Source organism: Pelophylax lessonae, assembly GCF_965119305.1.
Source record: "Pelophylax lessonae genome assembly, chromosome: 1".
Taxonomy (NCBI): Eukaryota; Metazoa; Chordata; class Amphibia; order Anura; family Ranidae; genus Pelophylax; species Pelophylax lessonae.
Window position 1 is genome coordinate 743,850,629 of NC_138768.1, and position 22,648 is coordinate 743,873,276.

At 42.3% G+C, this 22,648-nt stretch overlaps 1 protein-coding gene across 10 annotated transcripts in view; it reads left to right on the forward strand.

The window, feature by feature from the left end:
- Positions 1–22,648, forward strand: part of FRYL (FRY like transcription coactivator) — a 555,404-nt gene that overhangs the window by 421,721 nt on the left and 111,035 nt on the right. For all 10 annotated transcript variants that reach the window (XM_082266339.1, XM_082266334.1, XM_082266333.1 and 7 more), the window contains 8 exons: positions 2,272–2,379; positions 4,468–4,705; positions 11,017–11,202; positions 11,565–11,651; positions 11,853–12,121; positions 15,823–16,018; positions 17,385–17,509; positions 20,551–20,608. In XM_082266339.1, coding sequence (XP_082122465.1) covers positions 2,272–2,379; positions 4,468–4,705; positions 11,017–11,202; positions 11,565–11,651; positions 11,853–12,121; positions 15,823–16,018; positions 17,385–17,509; positions 20,551–20,608 — 1,267 coding nt within the window. The remainder of the gene's footprint in view (positions 1–2,271; positions 2,380–4,467; positions 4,706–11,016; positions 11,203–11,564; positions 11,652–11,852; positions 12,122–15,822; positions 16,019–17,384; positions 17,510–20,550; positions 20,609–22,648) is intronic.

Below are 22,648 nucleotides of genomic sequence, written 5' to 3' on the forward strand. Positions count from 1 at the left end.
AGCAATTACTGTACCACATAAAGCTGTTCAGTGCTGGTAATTAGCTTGAAAGCATGTGTATTGAGAAAGTAGAGGATTAGAGAGCATCATTCCGGGGTGCAGTCTGCCTGACATTGCATAGTGTGTTTAAATGAGCTGTAATCGCTGTTTGCTAAGCTTTCAGGACTGTTCCCACACAGCTAGTGGTGCCGCTGTATGGTTTGGTTACCAAAGAGATCCAGCAGGCACTATTTATATCTGACCCTCTGAAATAATGAAAAAAAAACAACAATATATATATATATATATATATATATATATATTTATATGTGTATATATATATATCATTTTTTTTTTTTTTTTTTTGAAAATCAACCCTAAATGAATTATTAGTTACATGCAAGCTGTTTTCATGATGTAGCACAGGTGATGGGCATGGAAATAATCCTCCTGGGTGCTGGGTATAGTATGAAATCGATTTGCTAACCTAATCTGCGTTATAAAACAATATTGAGGTTTTAAAAAAAAAAAAAATGAATTAATCAATGTAAACCCTGTTGAAAAAAGTATCTAAAGGCATTCAAAACAAAACAAATAAGAAAGATTACATTTTAGTTAGTTTTGTAAAAAGAGAGGAGATGATATTTTAGAGCTAAATTGCAGTCTCAAAAACAAAGGTCAATGCTATCCATGGCTGCAGAGCAGAACTCTTATTTTACTTTACATACTTTTTTTTTTTTTAGCTTCAGAGTAGCAGTCACATGACTTGTTTAGACCTTCTGTATACCGCTTCAGGGTTGGAAGAGGTACCATTGTACATCTCTACAACACTCCTACATAATGTTACTTCTTCTGCAGGAAATGCATTTTCCTGCGTTCCACATTCAAAAGCACCCTTTAAATTCACATAGGGGTGGCAAGCATAGGCTAATTTTTATCATGAAATACACTATGTCATAATATCGCCACCGTGATTAAGCAAGCACAGCCTTAGCGAGCATACACAGAGGAGTGGAGATTTTACACCAGTGCATATGTCAATCTAAGGCCAGCCATAGACAGAGTGAATCGATCTTACGGAGCCATGGTTCACCCTGCCGAGAGAACACAGTGATTGTTGTTAGAAGACTAGAACAGCTGCTAACAATAATCGCATGTAAAATCTGGGAGACTGGTTGTACCCAAGTTGATCAATCAACTTGGGTACATTCAGCCTGCCCCTTACATGCTTCGAATCTCAGCGGATTCCTGCTGAACTGGGCAAGATTTGAACCATCTATGGGCGAGCTTAACTTGCAGGGCTGGTGTTGGCCACAACTGGTAGAACAGTGTCAACTGTACAAATAGCAACACGTAGAATGCAGAGTTTTCTGCTCATAACAGAAAACATAATTTAAACCACACAGCAGGGGAAGCTACCTTGTAGATTGTCTACCGCTGTTAAGATCATGGTGGCTGGAATTTAGCTAAAGGCTCCTTTTTATGAACTGGTGTCCCGCACTGAGTCAAAGAAATCCCTTTGGAGAAAATATTATTTTTACACTTTTTCAACAGATTTTTGGTGCATTAGTAAATGCTAACAAGCTTTATTTAAATCATTGCCAGTTTTTAACAATAATATCCAGGAGCGCTTTGCAGCTCAGTCAACGTATATAAACTTGTTCACACAATACTGCCTTGAAGGTCCACAAAACACCCAATAATAAAACACATTTTTGATTTTTCTTTTTATATGTTGCTTTCTCAAGAAATATTTCTCCAGCACCCTGTGAAATTCTAACAGATAATAAAACTAGAGTCTGATTTGCATGAAAAGGGAATTTATTTTACGTTCAGATCTACAAATCTGTCTTGACCTTGGACCCTCCCCAGAAATCAAGCACGGTTGTCAACTATCATTTAAAAATATATAAAACATAGTACGAATAGTAGTGACCACCTAAACATGCAAATAACTCCCAAATAACAATCATTTTGAAGAGTTCATTGAAATTTGGGCTGACTCTAAAGATACAAATGTCAGTGATTGAAAAACGGCTGCATGGTAATTCTGAATTGGTTAGATTTATGGAGTAGTAAATAAAAAGATTTTAAATGAGTGAAAGGATTTTCTATTTTAAACATGTTTTGTAGTTCTTACTGATGAAAATTGATGAAACATCCAGTTGTTTGTTGTACTTTTTACATTATTGCCTTTTTGCGCTGCCTTATGGAATAAGCCTACAAGGTACATATGTTTTTTATGACGTTGCTGTTCATGGCTGTTGATTTCTTCCTGATCTTTTATTACAGAGGTGAAAGGAAACCCAAGATTGACTTGTTTAGGACATGCATTGCTGCTATTCCAAGGCTTATCCCTGATGGTATGAGCAGGGCTGATCTCATCGAATTGCTAGCAAGGTAAACTTTCTTCTAATGTGAAAAATAGATTTCAAACTGAGCTAACATACAAAATACAAAAAGAAAGCTGCCAGCACATCAACCGACATGTACTTGTCTAAATAAAACAAAAGTGCAGCGCTAAAACGTTAAATAAAGTCCAGTGAAGAACTTATATAAATTAGGAACAAATGCAGTCCAGTAAAAGGCATAAGTGGAAAAATTTATATATAAAGGTGATCAAAAAATATTCCTCATGGAAGTGAACCATCCAAAACTTAGGTAGGTGATCAAAGATGAGAAGAAATCCCCACACCACCAAAATAGAAATTGAATGCGCTCACCAGAGGTTATGGACCCAGAATACCATACAGCAAATGGGTCACTTGAGCTGGATATTATCCATGGGTCTCCCAAACAGTGGCTGTATCACCGGATGTTCTGACTCCTAGCGGTATATTCTTAAACAAAGCTGGCTAGATCTCCTAGTCAGGTGTATGTATATGGAAGTAAGCCAAACAAGCATAGTGTAATACCGCTTAGCATAAAAATTTATTAGGAACAAGGGGGTCATATACACTTACAAACATCCATGTAATCAGCACACACAATAGAAATGTTGGTGAGTGGCAAATCCCGTGGTTCTGACGTGTTTCGTCACATTTGACTTCCTCATAGGATGGTAATAGGATTTATTTAAAGAGGTTGTAAACCCTCAAAACTTTTTTTTTTTTTTTTTGCTGCAACCTGAAAGAGAAATCCATAATGAGCTAGTATGCATCGCATACTAGCTCATTATGAAATACTTACCTAAGAACGAGCCCCCGCCGTGCCGCCCGCTCACCTGTATGACAGACGACATGTCCAGTCGCCCGTCTTCCGGGATCGCGGCATCCGGCCATCTGATTGGCCGGAGTCGCGGTGACGTCACGCACGCGCGCGGGAGCCGACGCCTACGGCACGGGGCTCTGAAGAAACGGCACCAGCGGCCGTTCCTTCAGAGCGCATGCGCCAGTGACGTCACTGGCTGCATGTAAGGTAAATATCTCCTAAACGGTACATGTTTAGGAGATATTTACACTACCTATAGGTAAGCCTTAATATAGGATTACCTATAGGTAAAGGTGTCAGAGGAGGGTTTACTTCCTCTTTAAACTTCTAAAACTTGGTTCATTACAGCCTCTACCCTCCTTCCACTATACCGTTTTTTGTGCTCATGCAGATCATTTTTGCTTGTTATTGTAAATGTTTTTTCTTTCTCATCCACTGAAGGTCTTAAACCTTTGAGTTATAGTGCTACCTACCAGAGGATTGGACACTGGCAAACAAAATATTGTAGGCCAGCCCAGGCTAGACATTGCAGGACTGGCCTGGAAGTGACCTTTTTGGCACTGGACTTTGCCTTGGGCACTATCCAGACCTCATTTTGATAACCATTTAAAGGAGAAGTATGAGATTATAAGATAAATATAAACATACTTGCACACCTCAATGCTGCAGCATCTGTCCCACGCCAGTTCTGACTGAGCGATTACAAGACCGCTGATCACTCAACTCTCTGTGTACAATGTGGGGAGAGCAGTGACTCTCAGTCACTGCTGTCCGCTCTGCTTCTTCAGCACTCACTGGAGCGCCAGGCCGGTAATGGGATGGAAGTGGCCTGCTCCAGCTCTCAGCCATATGTTCAAATGCATAGCAACCTGTTAATCAGGCAGCTCTGCCCCCATCAGCCTATAGCGGGATTTAGCTGATTCTTAGTCACAGGAGAACAAAACAAATGTACTTCTGTGACCCTCAAGAGAAATACAGCCAAAAAAAGCTTTGGCCATATTTCTCTTGAGACCATGCAGTGTAGTGTGTCATATGCACAGCAGGGGGAGTTTTATCAGATGCTAATGCTCTGTGTTTGCTGGCACATTACAGTTCCCACAACAGAGTATTGATTTTTACTAGATGCAAGAGTGCACATATATGCAAGAAACATAAATTATTAATATATTGTTAGAATGTGAAATCTTTTAAACGGCTGTCAGCATTCTCCTCCTGTGCTAAGATAAATAATGCTCTGTGAAGCTCACTGTGTTAAATATCTGTTCCTTCTCTCTCTAGGCTTACAATTCATATGGATGAAGAGCTGCGTGGGCTTGCTTTCAATACCTTACAGGCACTAATGCTTGATTTTCCTGACTGGCGGGAGGATGTTCTTTCTGGATTTGTATACTTTATTGTGCGGGAGGTGACTGACGTGCACCCCACTCTTTTAGACAATGCTGTGAAGATGTTGGTCCAGCTAATAAATCAGTGGAAGCAGGCATCTCAGATGCCCAATAAAAACATAGATTCACAGGTATATACCATCCCTGTCCTCAAGCCTTGCCATCCAGAGGAATCATTGACTAAAGCATGGTACACACTATATATATATATATATATATATATATATATAATATTTTTTTTTTTTTTTTTTCCTTTCATCCCAGCGGGCTGAATGAAAAAAAGAAAAAACGGACAGATTGCTGTACTAACACAAGTGATGTTGGTACAGCAATCTTCCCCGCTGTGCTATTGTGTTCTGACAGGGGGGCGGCCAGAACACACAGGTCTGCACAGGGGGGCGGCCAGAACACACAGGCCTTGAGACCAACTTTTGTCAGACAGGCAGCTGTACACACAGGCCAAATGTCAGCCAGTTTCTACTATACTGGCTGATTTCTGACGATATTCAGCCTGTGTGTACCCAGTATAAGGATTTAACTACACTTTGTACACAACTGTATTGCTTTTGCTGATATTTGTAAGTAGCCCCCTTTGCTCTGTAACTATCCATGGTTGATCATGGGCAGTTTGTTGGTGCTGAAGTTTAATCAGCTAGAGGATGACTGTGGTATTGTGTAATCATAAGTAATAACATTTTTGCAAGGCAGTGGTGAGGAGGTTTTATTGTGACAGTCCATAGCAATTCACAGATAAATTTTAATCATGTAGCAGCAAATCTCAGAACTATTGCTCTTTAGGTTTTAATAAATAATTGTATCTGCAGTTTTAACTTTCTCACTGTAAATTAATGCAAATCCATTACTCGCCAAAGTTCTCCACATGTTTTAGTAATTTTTCAGACTGCTAGGAGATAATGCGTCATGTCATTTTGACAGCAAGTGCAGTCATAACTCGCCCTTTGGACAGCTATGGGGAAAAATGGGTAGATTGCAGAATGAGGGATTAACAAAGGGAAATTAAGAAGGACTTTATTGGCGCTTGAAGGCAGGGCTGTTTGTATTGCTTAGAGAAAATAATCACATTTCCCCGTTCGCCCATTGAAGTGTTGGATAAGGGAGAGCGAATCAGATTGGCTGCTGTGCAAAGCATAGACTTTCTTAAAGTGTTACTAAACCCAGGACCCTGCATTCACTATATCTGGTCTCCCACAGTACACAGAACATGGAAATGCAATTATTTTAGTAAATATAAACTGCTAAATACCTTTTCTAATCAGTATATAGTGGTCTTGTGACTTCTATCTGTTCCTGGTAAAGCTTGTAGGAGGAGTTTTCATACTGCGCTGAGCTATCCTATCAGGATGCAGGACCCCTGACCCTCTGTCTGGACAGTGCTGATTGGCCCTGTGCTAATTGCATGTTTTTTTTTTTTCTGCCAAGAAAATAAAAAAAACCTCTCTAGCAATACACACCAAACTGAGCAGGTGCAGCCTGACTCCAAAGGCCCTGTCTTATCCGGACATAATATGGAGTCAGCGGCAGGCTGGCTCCGCTGCGCGAATCGTGGTACCTGTACGGCAGTTCGTGGGAGCGCTCCTGGTGGCGACCGTGCCCTCACTAGGCAGCGGGGATGCCGATCCAGGGGGTCGGCTGCCGCGATTGCCGCCGGGCATCCGCATTTGCTCCCTGGTGAGAGAAAACACTGGTCAGCTGTTGTAAACACAGCAGACCGTTGTTCTCTCTGAAATCATCAGAGCGCCTGTGATCCTTCTATATAGGATCACAGGTCTCTGTGTTCAATTCACAAGTCCCTCCCCCACAGTTAGAAAACACTCCCCTAGGCTCACAATTAACCCTTTGATCACTCCTGGGTTAATGCTTTCCCTGCCAGTGTCATTATTACAGTAACAGTGCATATTTTTAGCACTGATTACTGTGGTAATGTCACTGGTCCCCCGAAAAGTGTAAAAAATGTCAGTTAGGGGCCCGATCTGTCCGCCGCAATATCGAAGTCCCGCTACAAATTGCAGATTGCCGCCATTAGTAAACAAAAAAATAAATAATTATGGGTCTCCTTAGGCCCCGTTCACATTGCCGCGATCCGACTTGGGGGGGCCGACCTCCGAGCGGCCGCCACGGACTTCATAACATTGAAGTCTATGGCGGTCGCCTCTGGGTCGCCCCAAAGAAGCTCCGGACCCTTTTTCTAAGTCGGAGCGACTTGTGTCGCTCCTATTAGAACGGGTCCGCAGCTTCCCTATGGAAGGCGACCAGGTCGCCTCACAGGTCGCCTTAGTGTGAACGGGGACTTAGAGGTTTACCTTTGCAAATCTGTTTTCATAAATATTTTGTCTGAAGATCTGGGTAGACTTGAAAATCAAACACAAATGGCATCCGCTTGAAAAAGTCTGGTCATAGATCTTACATTGATGAAACGCAAACTCACCTGGATCATGCTGAATGAAAATTTGTGAGTGTCTTAAGGGACAAGCAATCGCGTTTTGAAAAACTCTGGTCACCCTGGCTTAGTTATTTGCAAGTGCGGAGTTGACCCTACCCCCAGGCGGAACCCCTTTCTTTCTTTTCCTTCTCTTCTTTTTCAACCACCTCTTTTCTATTCTGCCCAGTACCTCACTCCTCTTTAATTTCTCAATTTCTTTTTATATGTATATGGCCCTCCTGGTATTGGTAGAATACCTTGTTGAACATATGTTTAGACCTTGCCCTTGGTGGGGGGGGGGTACTGGTTATGAGATGGAAGTATTGTTGTTATATAGTGTTTTCTGATTGTTCAGTATTTATGATGCCCCGGGTTTTAAGGGCTTTTATGTTTCCTACTTGGAAAGGCACTGGTTTCCTTCCAATCAGGGCCCTTTACATCATAGAACTGCTGTGAGTCAGCCCACACCTGCTACCTGGACTGGTAATCATAATAATGAGCAGTTCAGCTTTGTTTCTTGTTGTCTTGTATGTACAAATGCTGTTATGTTGGTAACGTTTGCAAACGATTTTGTATTTCTTTTATATCTTGGAAAGATAACTTAAAAAAAACTAGTGAAACAGAAAATCAAATACAAATTGATTTCTGCCCATACTCCCTTGCTCTCTTTCTTAGAGAATCCCTTCTTTCCCCCGGGACTTATTCCACCTTTTGAGTTCCATAAATGGCTTTGGTGTAGGTTATATCTGGTTACCCATTTTCTACACAATTCAGATACTCTTACTTTTCAAACACTCAAAGCTGGAATCTAGAGCTGTTTTCCAGTGTCTCCAAATCAAACATTTTTTTGCAACCGCGTATTTAACATGCTGCTGATCTCTCACCCCCCCGACCACTTTTGAGGGTGCCTTCTTAAACAGACCGAGAGGTCCTGGCCTTATATTACGGGCATATTTTTTGCTTTCCTTAGCAACAGCAACTGCCCCCCTCCTATGTGGTCGAATGGAATGCCAACTTGGAAAAATAAAACCCAGAGATAGGTTGGACTAGAATGTGATCAAATGTGGTCAAAAGCTACTCTTAAAGTGCTGGCTGGTACCTTGTTCCCCTGTGGATTTCACTGTTTTTGCATTTGCTGGACAGATGGATTCCTCAGGCACATATAGATTTTGGATTAGAGTGTAACAAATGGGTATACACATTCACAGGTAATTTTTTTGAAAAAAAATCTTACGATGCTCTCCTTCAGTAGCTTGAGGAATGCACAAACACAAAGTATGCTAGGTCCGCACATCCTCAAAGGCACGTCGTACACACTATAAGAAAATTGGGTAAACATTTTCGTCCGAGGAACTTTCGTACAATTTTTTTATTGCATGTACACAACTTTCTACAGCCGATTCCGACCTTCTGAATAAAAATTTCTGAAGGGACAAGCTCCAACAATTTTCTCCTATGGAAACAGAACGAACAATTTTCGTTTAATGTGTACCATTTTTGGATGAGAAAACCAAAGACTGCGCATGATCAGAAACCATAAACAACGAAAAAAAGCCTTTGTCCTACAGATTTTCGTACGAATTTTCCTTCATTGTTTCTGATTTGCTGTAAAACGACAAGGAAAATAGGACGATCATTTGCCCTAATTTCTTATAGTGTGTACCCCAGTTTAGAGAGTGATAGCACATGCTTGGAAAACCCAGACTATCCCCCAGTTTCCCAAAAAAGTGACAGCCCAGCAAAATAAGATGACTAGGAAATGGATTGAGTCCTACATGCCACCTTATTTTGACCCAGACTTGCTGCTTCTGCGAAGCTTGAGGCACCTGGGTGTTGGAGTCCTCCATTTTTCATCTCCTCTCCTATCCTCCTACTCTTTGTTTCCTACCCCTTTTTTTCCTGTGAGTCCGCTTTCTCCTGCCCCAACCCCCCGCTTTTTTTTTTCTACTCCCTTATTCTGGGGGTGAGGGGTGCCTTGTGCGCCATTGGAGGTGTGGTACTTAGTAACCCTTTTTTCATGGTCTTGGTTCTTTGACTTTTCTTATTTGATGCCATTTGGAATATACAATATATATTGAGGAAGTTGCCATCCGGAATATACGAAAAAGAGGCACACCTCTTTTCTGTGTATTAACTCATTTGTGTTAGTTGCCAATTCAATGCCCTGGTCCATTTATGTTCGAACTACCTAATGTCTTGCTATGGTATTCGTCAGAGCCGGTTCACACTCATGCGGCTGCGGCGTTAGCATGTAATGTCGGAGCGCACTGCTCCTTCATTACATGCGATCGGCTGTGCGGTGCGAGTTTAGCCATACACTTTGTATGGCTAAATTCGCACCGCACCCGCAGCAAACACGCACAGGACCCTTTTTTGCAGCCGCATAAGGATCGGATCGCACAGCGGTTCACACTTGTGCGATCCGATCCTGTGCGAACTGCAAGATCGCACTGCGTTATGCGATCAAACTGGGGGTGTCGTTAAGACTACATTGACACCCCCAGCGTATCGCATATGGCAGTGTGAACTGCCGGGGGTGCGTTTGCGATGCGGGAACAGGCTGCGAATTCGCAGCCTTCCCGCATCGCATAAGTGTGAACTGGGGCTTAATGTTAGGTTGGCTTTTAAAAGCTTGCCAATTTATTTTTTTTCAACTATGTATCATTCAGATCGTCAAACATACTGTAAAAATAATACAATTTAATAAATGAAAAACTCTTGTGAGCATTGAGGCAATCTTATCCCCAAAATTGTTTGATTTAGGGTGCTTCTGACAAATATGGTTAAAAGTGCCAGGAATCGAATAGGCATACCCAAATGACTAGGTGCTCCTATAAGGAATAAACCTATAAAGGAAATGAGTTTTCATATGTTTATGTAAAAGCGAAAGCTAAAATATGTTTTAATTTGTGATGTATATTATATTTTAAACATGAAATCTTGTTTATAAGACCTGATTGAGAGCCGGTTCACACTACCACGACCAGAAAGTCGCCCTGTGACTTGAAGAGACTTGTTTAGAGACTTGTTTAGAGACTTGTTTAGAGACTTGTTTAGAGACTTGTTTAGAGACTTGTTTAGAGACTTGTTTAGAGACTTGTTTAGAGACTTGTTTAGAGACTTGTTTAGAGACTTGTTTAGAGACTTGTTTAGAGACTTGTTTAGAGACTTGTTTAGAGACTTGTTTAGAGACTTGTTTAGAGACTTGTTTAGAGACTTGTTTAGAGACTTGTTTAGAGACTTGTTTAGAGACTTGGAAGAGACTTGTGCACTACTTTGAAGAGACAGGCGACTTTGTCTGTGGGGAATGCCTGGCTAATCTCTTTCTTCTTCCTGGAAAGTCTGATAAGTCGCTTCAATTAAGATAAGGAGGCGACTCCCATTGAAGTATATGGGACAGTCGGATCACAGGTCGCCTCAAAGTAGTACAGGACCCTTTTCTGAAGTCGAAGCGACTTCAGTAGTGCCAATTAAGATGGCACTGATTGATTAACATTGCTTTTGTTATGTCAAGCGACCTGGGGCTACACAAGTCGCCTCACAAGTCGTGCTAGTGTGAATGGGCTCTTAGACCCCGTTCACACTGGGGCGACCTGTCAGGCGACCTGGTCGCCTGACAGGTCGCCGTAGGTCGCCTGGCATAGAGAAGCTGTGGACCCGTTCTAATAGGAGCGACACAAGCCGCTCCGACTTAGAAAAAGGGTCCGGAGCTTCTTTGGGGCGACCTGGAGCGACCTGCATTGACTTCAATTTTATGAAGTCCGTGCCGGCCGCTCCGAGGTTGCGGTGCGAGCAGCGCGCCGCGACCTGTGAGGTCGCACAGGGAAGTCGGATCGCCCCAGTGTGAACAGGGCCTTAAAGTTAGCTTGCTTAAAACACTTAGTGAGATTGGAAACTTTTGTAAGGACCATCAAACTATCAAACATATATAATTGAACTGGGAAATCCTTACTTACAAAATCAGTCAAACGTTAATTTTTGTTTCCATGTCTCTGATTACAGCGGGGCCTGGCCAATGGAGGATCCCATACCCTCCCTCTTGAGAGAAGTCCATTCTCCAATGTGTTCCATGTTGTAGAGGGTTTTGCACTGGTCATTTTATGTAACAGCCGATCTTCCACCAGGAGACTTGCTGTAAATGTCCTACGGGAGATACGGACACTGTATACGGTCTTAGAACTTCCCAAGGTAAAAGAAGACATTTAATAAAGACAAGCTTTTATATAATCTGGATCTTTTTTTCATTTGTTTATCCTTCATGCTACTGTACATTATGCTAGCATATTCCCAAATAATAAGTATATGCTGTATCTTAAATTTATATACAATCACAAATTTAAGAAAAATATGCTGATGAATGGATGTGACTTTCTTTGGCTACTGGGAAGATATTTCTTGAAACAGTCACGTCCGTCATGTATTTGTAGTGATAATTTGAAGGCGAGGGTGACTGTATAGCCTGTGATGGCAGGAATTTTTTTCTTTGAAGTAAAAGAGAGTAACATTTTATTTTTTGGTTTCTCTAACATTTATTTTTTCCTTTTTTTTAGTGTGATGAAGAACTGGCTATTGATGTGATGGACAGGCTTAGTCCTTCTGTTCTAGAAAGCTTTATACATCTTACAGGAGCAGATCAGGCAAGTGTTGTGACACAATCATTTATGGCAAGAGTCTAACTATATTCAGAGCAGTATATGAGAAATAAACAGACGACTGAGAAAGCACAACCCATCAAGGACAAATCTTACATACAAGAGGCTGGTCATACTGGAGATGGGGATACCCGAGTTACTGGTACACAAAGTTAACTTCTAACATTGTTTTCTTTTTGCTTTTAGACCACTTTGCTGTACTGTCCAAATTCGATAGATCTGCAGACACTTGCAGAATGGAGCTCCTCGCCAATCAGCCATCAGTTTGATGTTGTCAGCCCATCGCATATCTGGATTTTTGCACATGTTACACAGGGTCTGGATCCATGGATAATAAGCCTCTCCAGCTTTATGAAACAAGATAATCTGCCCAAGTACTGCCCCACAGCTGTCAGCTATGCCTGGATGTTTTCCTATACTCGCTTGCAGCTTCTGTCTCCACAAGTAGATATAAAGTAAGATGTTTATTTCTTCTGGTAAACTCATACCTCTGCAGTGGAAGTATCAGGGATGGGTGTCAACAAATGAAAAAACAATTCGCTACCAAGTGAGAGGCAACAATAAAAATAATATACAGTGTATATCTGAAACAAAAAAAAGGGTGCTTCTCTAAATTAACCCCCCCCCCCCCCCAGTTTGTTGGCCCCAGAATAATTTCCATAGGAACTCGGTCATTCAGCTGTGCTCAGGTTAAGATTACACCTTTTTTTTTATTATTTGAATTGTATGGTAATGTTACATTTCTTCCTGAATTCAGCTGGGGGTGGAGATATGAAATTGGTGTTTTCACTGCAGACAGCTTGCTCCAACATTCAAATCTTCTATTTTGTCCTACTTTATACTTGTCATTAGCTCTACACTACGACATGATGATAGTCTTTTGCTGTTGTTGCCAAGCTGCTGTATTATCAGCAGAGGTTGGCACACCCCCTGCTGAGTCAAAGGCTATGGCTCTGCAATCAGCAAAGCTCAATGCTCCCTCTTGATTAAAGAGCGTTCGCTTCGAATCAGCAAAGGGCATGTCACACCTCAGAAGAAAAACTGCTGCTTCCACACACAGTATTGGTCATTCTATGCAGCATGAAGGCAGGGGGACAGGCTTTTCTACTTAGGCTGCAGCTACTTTAAAGAAAACTGTAAGGCATTCCACAGCATTGGTTTTGATGCTCCTGAAATTAATTTAGCTGAATAACATGTTCTGTAAGGTAAACCAGACCTGGCTTAGTGTTTCCAAGGTAGCAACTGTGCAGTCATGCTGTGATGCTTGCATTTAACTTCATAGACTTCAAATTAACTTCTTTTATCACTGTGGAGCCATGTGATTTCTGTGCTAAGGTTGTAAATAAAATAACTCCTTACTCCTGATGGCTCCTCACACAATAAACAGTCACGTGGGTATTGGTTTTTAGTGTTTATTTTGGAACTTGGATGGGAGAAGGGAAAAGTGGGATATTCCAACTGTAACTATTCACAATGGATTGGGACTTTTCACCTGGCCTCACCAGGTTGCTTGTGGAAGAATCTGCACTGCTTAATCCATACTGCCACATGTATGGAAAGGGTTAAGTCTCCTTGCTCTTTTCTCTCCAGCAATACACTTAGTGAATCTACAAAATCTTCGGGACACTCACTAGCATCCCATTTACTGACACCCGTCCACAGACTCTTCTAGCTGCAGGGATAGCCCCCCTCAGGTCAGGCCCATTGACACAGATCTGTACTCACTGTACTGCAGAATCAGATCCTCTAGTGCAGTGATGGCGAACCTTTTTGAGCCTGAGTGCCCAAACTGCAACACAAAACCAACGTATTTATTTTAAAGTGCCAACACTGAATTAAATCTGCCAGCAGCTCTGTACAGAGGATGGGACTGTTCACCCCTCTGAATGAGCCCCAAGGAACCAAAAACGTATGATTCTGCCTAAAAAAAAAAATAATAATCTTTTTGTGCTTTTTCAAACGACGGAACACTCAAATGTGGGTGGGGCCATTGACAGTAATGGGGTTCTTCATCAGGAGTGTTGGTGCGTTTTCATGAATCACGCAATCATTGTACTATGTATGTGTCCCATCATGGGACCCTACATCCAAGATGGAGATGGTAATTACCTGTTGGTAAAATTCTACTGATGTCCCAATGGTGTCCTCCAGGGCAAAGCACTGTGGATACAGCTGGCCTGGGGACCTAAATATGGTGCTGAATGCCCATGCACGTGTGCGGCTCAGGGTAATACCACGCATGCGGGGAGGCAGCTCTGGAACCAACCGAGCCTAGAGTGCATGGCGCCTCTCCATGCGCTCAAAGTCCACTGGCACACGTGCGTGGCTCCACCAGTCCACGAGCAGTACTCCCCAGAAGGGAGGCTCTATCCGGCACCGATGATGCCATCCGATGGGCCCCACACAAGCCAATCATGCCCTCCCCCCCGTGCGCCAGGTGGAAACATGGCTCCACAGCAGAGACACTCCCTGATCCCCCAGGTAACCAGCCAAGCAAAGGCAAAATAACCACAGCCCTGTGTAGGAGAAAATCGTGTGATATTACGTACTGATACATAAGGAGGAACACACATTGATGTGCAGAGATACAGAGGTTCAGCTGGGGGGCAGTAGTGATCTGACAACTTAGCTCGTGTGCCCACAGAGAGGGCTCTATGTGCCAGCCGTGGCACGCGTGCCATAGGTTCGCCATCGCTGCTCTAGTGTCTCCCCTTTCAGTCAGCTTCACCAGACCTCTGGGTTCAGCTCCTCATGAGCACTGTCCTAGAGTCTAGACCCTCAGGTCAACTACCTGAGGCTGCACGACCCCTCTACAGAGGAGGAGGCAGCCGCCCCCTCCCTCTGGGACTCCTCTATCCAGCCGAAAGACCCCGAGCACATGTGCTCCTGGCTTTTATGCAGTAACCCAGCATGCCCTGCGGCACTTTTCCTTGCCAAATCGCAAGGGCTGTATCAAAAGCCTGTGTACTCATTTGTCAGGTTTCCTCCCACTGTCCAATATGCCTCCCTATTGGACCAGTGTGAAACAGAACAGAAGGAGTTGCACCTGAGCACAATGAGCAGACCTCACTAACAGATCCTGCTCTCTGCTAAGCAGAGAGCAATATAGATTTACCTGCAGTCCTTCTGGTAAGCAGACAGGACCTAAAACTATATTTTCTCTCTAGGACCTACCTAGAAGGGTGCTACAAAGCAAAACTGAACAAATTTTAGTAAAGACTGCGAGTAGGCAGGCTATTATTGCAGAAGTCATGCAGTGTATCATCTTAGATAAAATACACCTACCTGCCTGCTCACAGGACTTGTCACCCCGTGTCGGCCATTGAAGATGTCCAAAGGCCAGCACCCGGGAGAAGATGCCAGCACTGGTGAGGGACCTGAACCGTCGGAGAGGAGGTAAGTATATTGCCTTTAGTTTTGCTTTAATTCTTGCACTTGACAGTTAAATGACAAAAGATGGGGCTTAACACTCACAGGAATCATGTACAGTCTGGACCCAAGATCAGTCCCTTTTGTCACTATGGAGTCTTTTTATTCCTATGCTCATTTTGTACATGAGATTTCAACTGTTGCCTAACTGGTGCCCTCTTTCATGCAACTAATGGGCCATACACACTATACAATTTTCTTTAGATTTTTTCCTTCAGACTTACCAAAACCAAATAATATGAGGTCAAACCTAAACACTTTCAATTTGTATGCAATCAGACAGGCCCTTGCACTTCATAGAAAAGGTAAATCTAAAGGAAATCTGACAACAAAAGTTGTATAGTGTGTATCCAGCTTAATTCTTCAACTTGACAGTCCAATTACAGAGGATGGGGTTTTAAATGAGGAGGGTGAGGATTAATCTTGATCTGAGGAGTTGAAGCCCAATCTTGGGCCCAGGATCCAAAGGGACTCTACTAGGACATAGGAGGTGATTTGTAGACAAACACAGGTTATTGTAGGCACTAAGCACTTCAGCACTCTTGTAACCTTAGAAACTTTTAGTTGAGGTCAGGTTCACTTTGGTTAACATTTGCAGTTGAAAAAGTTCCCTTTAAATGAAGACTAGTGGTCTTTGACATGAAAATATAAATTAATGATCAAATATTTTGTACGCAGGGTTTTAGTATATTGTACTAACCATATGCTTAAATGTATTTATTTACAGCAGCCCCATTAATGCAAAGAAAGTGACTGCAGTAACCGGCAGTGACTCCTACATTGGACTTTGGAGGAACTACTTAATTCTTTGCTGCAGTGCAGCAACATCCACGTCTTCTTCAGCATCCGCTGGTTCCGTACGATGTTCCCCTCCTGAGACGCTGGCGTCTACCCCAGATAGTGGATATAGCATTGATCCAAAAGTAAGCTACTTTACATGTACTGTTACTCTTTATGCCCCTGCTCGAATTATGTTTTCCTATATGAAAACGTCATCAAGAATTATATATTTGATGTCATTTGCCTCTACATGGCATAATCTATTGTAGACTTACCTTATATTTCTGGATTATGGATGTAAGATGCTGGATCGCTGACTTTTTATGTCCATTACTGAGAAACAGACACTAAATCATAGAGCATATTGCTGTGGCTATGGCAGGTCACATACACCAGGGGGCCTTAAGGGTACCCGTGAGGAAGCTAAACATATAAATTAAATACAATATTAGCACCACACAAACTCAGAGTCCAGAGAAATACTGTAAGTTTATTAGACTCTAATCTAGTTGGTACAAGATGTTAGACAGTGCATTTTGGGGGTTGCAAAAGCCCCCTTTTTCAGGACTATAGAAACTATATGAAAATGAATTGCTGGACTCTTTTAGAAATTAAAAGGGTTCTAAAATAAATGACCTGTTATTTATGTTGTGTTTCAGCAGTCATGCAAAGAGCTATTTGCATGACTGCTCAAGCACACCCCAATTTCCAGGTCATTGTAACTAGTGTCATCTTAGGTAAGCACTAATAAACTTAGTTCTCTGGACTCTACAGCAATTATCGTGGCGCTCAAATTGTTTTTTTTTTTCTATATGTTTACCTTCTATTGTGTCCATCTTGTCAGAAATGTAAGTAAAGCAAGAATAGAATACAGAGATTAGATGGTAGGCAGACAGTGCTGTTGGCTAGACAGCCTAAAGCAATTATTCTCAACCAGGGTTCTGTGGAACTCTAGGGTTTCTGCAGTGGTTGCTAACAGGTTCCATCAGCAGTGGGCGATTGGCCTTTAACCTGATGGTGATGGTTTTAGGGGCATTTTTCCTTATGCTTATGACCTACTGTAGGTACAATAAAAGCCTGAGCTTAAACAATGCAATAGTTGTAAACATTGAGGAAGTTGGGTACCAAATGATATAGTCAAATAATAAGCAAGTATAACACAATGTATATCCAAAGCCTGGAAATGTTTAAACGGCATTTGAAAGAGATTGGAAAGGATATGGAAGGATCTGATAAGGTAGAAATGAGGAAGAAAGGGTCGGGTGTTGCCACAGAGAAACCGATCTATATTTGAAGTTACCCAGAACTAAATAGCAAAAATGGCTAGGAAAGCCAGAGGAATCCAAGTAGTGAGGGGGCCGAGAATCCCTGATAGAAAAAAGCAAGTCTGAGGCTCGAGTGGAGCAATAATAACTGAGCGTCCGTGACAATAGTCATGGCTTAGGAACTTAGCAGAAGAGCTGTGGGCAGCAATGGGGAATAGGATTTAATGACCTTTTTATTTTCCAGATAATTGGCACTCCATCCCCCTCATCTTTGTTCAAGCACATAGTACCCATGATGCGTTCTGAGAGTATGGAAATCACAGAATCTCTAGTTCTGGGCCTTGGCAGGACCAACCCTGGAGCTTTTAGGTAAGTTGCTTATTACTTTCCCTTATAAATTGTCGCATAAGTAATGTAATAACTGGTTTAATTAATGTTGATGTTTCAAACACTTAATAATAAAGCATATTTGTGGTGATTTACTTTTTATTCAGGAAATGTGGAAAGAAGTGTTGTACATCTGATTGCAGAAAAAAAGGAGCCTAAATATGAAAACTGGATGAAGAGAATATGAAGCAATGTTCTACATCATCCAGTAAAGTTTTCATTTTCCCACTACTTGTTAAAAGTGAAAGTAAAAGCAAGATGGATAGCTGTTCTATCTGTCTTTGCTTTAGCATTTTAAAGCAGAATTCCACCCAAAAGTGGAAGCTCCGCTTATCTGTCTCCCCCTTCAGTGGCACCTTTCGAGGAAAGGCACAGGTACCCATCCACACTTCCATTGGCGAGGTCCGCCAGAAGTTTTGCCCCCCCTCCTTCCCCGCCACTGGGCCATTCAGAAAGCGCAGAACGCTTCACACATGCACAATAGGGAATCGGCTGTGAAGCCACAAGGCTTCACTACTGGTTTCCCTTACAGGCTATGGCAGCACCCGAGGGCCGATGGAAACATTGGTTGGGGTGCCGACATTGCTGGATTCTATGACAGGTAAGTGTCCTAATTTTAAAAGTCAGCAGCTACAGTATGTGGGGGGGCTGGAGCACCATTTTAATAAATAAATTCTACCTTCAGGCTAGTTAGAACTGTTTTATATACTATTGTTCCTAAAGTTTATTACAGAAGCACAGCATTTATATTATTATTTCTAAAGTGCATGACAGAAGCACAACATTAAAACACCTTAACATTTTACCATATTCAAGGCAAATTTAAACTTCAGAGTTTCGTTTCCTCTAGTTGTTCTTCAAGTTCAAGACGGGGTGCCGTCTGAGCTACTCAGGGGTACTGTGGCAAAATTATAAAAAGCATACTAACAAAGGCAGGTGGATCAAGTAGCTTGATCCAAGCCTGCCTTATTTTACAGATTGCCACAAGTTGGAGCCCTGACGCTGTGCTGGGCCGCCCACTTGTATCCTACCAACAGATGAAGTCATTGGTTGCTAAGGGGCACGTAGGGCGCCCACACAGCATCTTTAGTTTCCTCTCACTCATGCATTCTGTACATTTAGGAGGATCTTCAGTCCCCCACCCCACAAAAAAAAATTAAAGCAAGCAGCTACAAATGCTATATCTGTTGACTTATAAAAAAAAAAAGGGACACCTACCTGTCTTGTCCTCGGATCCCCGGTGCTGGCATGTTTACATTGGGAAGCGACATCACGTAGTTTTCCCACTGCGATTACACGAGCCGCGTTGTTTTTTGTGAATGGTCCCTCAGCCTTCTTGTGACTTTCCCTAGAAGGCTGTGGGCGAAGAGGGGGAAAAACTTCAGCTCAGATTGTCAAAGTGACCCAAGTGGGAGTGAGTATCTATCAAACTAGGTACTCCTCCCAAAAAATAGTGCCCAAAAGTGGTGGAGAAGTGGAGCTTCCTGTTTTGGGTGAAGTTACGCTTTAAGTTAAAATATGTTTTAGCACCAGCTGCTGTCAGTCCAATTGTGTGTGAAAGGGGGGGGGTGCCGAGCTGTGCTGTGTGAGTTTATGGATGCACACAGCCCAGGTTCAGGGAGCGCCCACCCATGTACCTCCATAGCAGGCGGGGGGGCCCCAAAAGAGAAAGGAAGAAGGCTGCTCTGTGCATTACCTGCACACAGCAGGTAAGTATATCATATTTATTATTTTATTTTAAAAAAAAAACTAAATTGCCTTTACAAACACTTTAAATGTCTCCTGACTAAATTGGCTCAAGTATAGTACTGTGCAAAAGTTTTAGGCATGTCTGAAAAAATGCTGTAAATTATGATTGCATTTCTATTTCTAAAAGCATTCTTCATTTACAACATTTTTCACACCTGCCTAAAACATTTGCACAATACTGTATATGTTTGAATGCCAGTAAGTTAGGAAGCCTAGATTGTAAGCCCTTGAGGGCAGGGACTAATGTGAATGTACAAGACAGTATCTCTCCTGTGTTCAAGTGGTATGTGGGAATGTGATTGGTCCTATATGATCTTATCACGACCTAAGGTCTTGCTGCCCCCTCAGGATCAAGGGTATCCAAATATACTGCAAAACAACAACAAGAGAAGGGCACACCAACCTCCTGCATTACTACTGAAAAAGTTTATTAAAAATAAAAAAAAAAAGCAGCATACTGACAAACGCATGATAATTGCTCACATGTAAATGAAGTGGAACCAATCGCCTCCGGGACTTCCGGGATACATCGATGGTGCTGGGAGACATAATGGTGTCTGTATATGCCTTGTTGACGCGTTTCGAGAGAGAACCCTCTTCTTCAGAGCTAAAAGTACTCCTGATATGAATGTACATTATTTAAAGTGCTGCAAAAAAAAAAAAAAACACTTTATAAATACCTGTAATATACAGTATAAATAATATGCTGGAAAAAAATGTGCACTGATCACCCCCTTTTTATGGGGGTGGGGGGGGGGAGAATGAATCACTGCACATGTGCTCCATCCACATGCCATCCCAGTAAAGGGAAGGTTTTGGTGAATAATGTTAATGTAAGCACAGGCAGATATCTTACAACCTGTTGCTCCCGGTAAGACATCTGCCTATGTGGGCTAGATATGTTCATATGCGTTTTCCTTATTTTTCTGCTTCCCTTTTAATTCAATTATTTAACTCCCTTTTGTAACAATTACAATGATTTCTCTACTGCTACTGTACAATGTTAAAAAGCGTATTACACTGGGTTTGTTGCTGACTTGAAAAGTATCATTATCATTTGTCCTTCTTCCATCCTATGAAGTGCACGTCCCATGTAAAAGATGTAGCTCATTAATGACCAAGATGCAGATTGCCAAAAAGCACTGGCGCGTTCTGTCACGTTGGTGTAATTACAACCCGTGCCTGTAAATATTTTGTACACACCATTATGTTTGCTGTCTGAACAGCTGTTAATCTACAGGTGCCTTACACTGCTATCTGTTTTTTGTATCCAGGGAATTAATAGAGGAGTTGCACCCCATAATTAAGGAAGCACTTGATAGAAGACCAGAGGTAATTATATTATATGTTAGCACTGCATTGTTTATATTACATGCTCAGCTTCCAGCTCTTGCTGCAAATTGTAATACAGGAAATTCAAGGTCTTTTTTGTTCTACCTGTTGATGTGTCCAGACCTCTCTTGAACCTCTTGATATGTATGGTGAAAAACATGTCTTAAAATATGGGTTCTGTTCCACTGCTTGTTTGCCCTGCCAATTAGTGGACTGCCTTATGGTGAGGGTTTACCAGCTAAAATACCTGACCGGCTCATTGTTATTTCTCATATAAAAAAACAGTAAATTGGTATTGCAATTACATGTGCTGTATGCAATGTTTATAGCATTAAAATTGCTTGTCTTAGAGCAGAGGTGTCCAACCCGCGGGCCGCATGCAGGCCAACAGAAATTTGTTAACTTGTGTTTATCAATGTTTATGTCCGGAGGGATGCTGTGTTTGGCATAGCACCCGTGGCAGTGGCCAGCACAGACAAGCAGGGCCCAGGAGCGTCTGAAGAGATGCTGGGGATGCTGTGTTTGCAATAGCACTAGGGGCACATTAAGACTCCTGCCAGCTAGCACCAGCCAAGTAAGTGCCACCTAGCCGGATCTAGGGGGGTGCTGGGGTCGGCTGCATCTGTCCCCCCCCCCCCCCCCCACCTCAACTAAGCCCTCTATCCCTGACACCCATGCGTAGCTAGTTCCCATTCCCTTCACTTTATATACAGCACATGAACTCCCATCATCTGGCCCACTTTTTTGCTAATCAGCTATCCTTAGGCCCCATTCACACTTTCTAATTAAATTGTGGGCAGAACCACTGCGAGACTGCCCACTTATCCAAATCGCACTGCAAAGGTGGCAAAATGCACTCTGTGTGTTTGAGTGGCATGTATGCTATGCCATTGATAATGGCAACTCAAACGCTGCGCGATTTTACCACGATTGTCGTGCAAAATGCATCACAGAAAGCTTGATGCTCAAAAAGGAGCAGCAACTTCTTTTGAGCAACAGCTTTGCCTGATGCATTTTGCTGAAATTGATGTGTGACAAATGTGGCAAAATTTCACTGCGTTTTTTGATGCCATTAGGAATGAATGGCACCTGAAAACGCATAGTGCATTTTTCAGTGCAATTTGGAATTGTGGGCAGAATCTCTATTCAAAATTGCAAACTGTGAATGGGGCCTTATTGTTAGTGTATTTTATGTGTGGCCCAAGACAATTCCTCTTCTTCCAGTGTGGCCCAGGAGAGGACACCCCTGTTCTAGAGGATTGATTGGATGTATTTGTGCTTACCATGCAAATTAGAATGGGAATGTACAATCTACTATACATCTTTAAGGGCCTACCTGACGGAGCTCAAATTGAATAAAAATAGTTTAGCTAGGCACTTACAACATACACAATTCCCCAAAACAGGAATTTGAGGTAGGTTCACCACTTTATTTGGCCTAAAGGCTTAGTAAAGGCATAAGCATTGACTGACCTCCTCCCCTCTCCTGCATAAACTGACCTTTCCTTTGTTCCTTTAAGTTCCATTCATTCCTGGGAGCCTAGGGAAATACCCGGTAGGGAGGAGCATGTGACCTACACCATGTGACAGTGCTGGCCCAATCAATGCTGTCAGTATCCCTGTTTAATCCACAATTCTGGCAATATCCCTGTTTAATCCACAATTCTGGCAACCAGTAGTTTACACAGGACTGTTCTTTACTCCTGTGGCTGAATGATATTTCCGGGGTGACAAAATGAAGGCAAATATGTACCACAGGGTAGGGATACAACTAAGTAAACCAGTTGTTTTCCTCTGTGTGTGCGGATAAAAAATGGGTAATGTTGCACTACGGAGGAACATTGCAAGTGGGCACAGCCTTCAGTGAGAGGGAAAACCTAGATTATATATGTTGCTGTACATTTGGTCATATTAGCATCCCCATTACTAGTACCCGGTTTGCTTTTTCTGGCTAAGCTTATTGTATACAAACACATTCACCTTAGCCTTACAAAGGGACCAACATTATATACAGCTCTTTTGTGTGTAGCTGCAGTTACT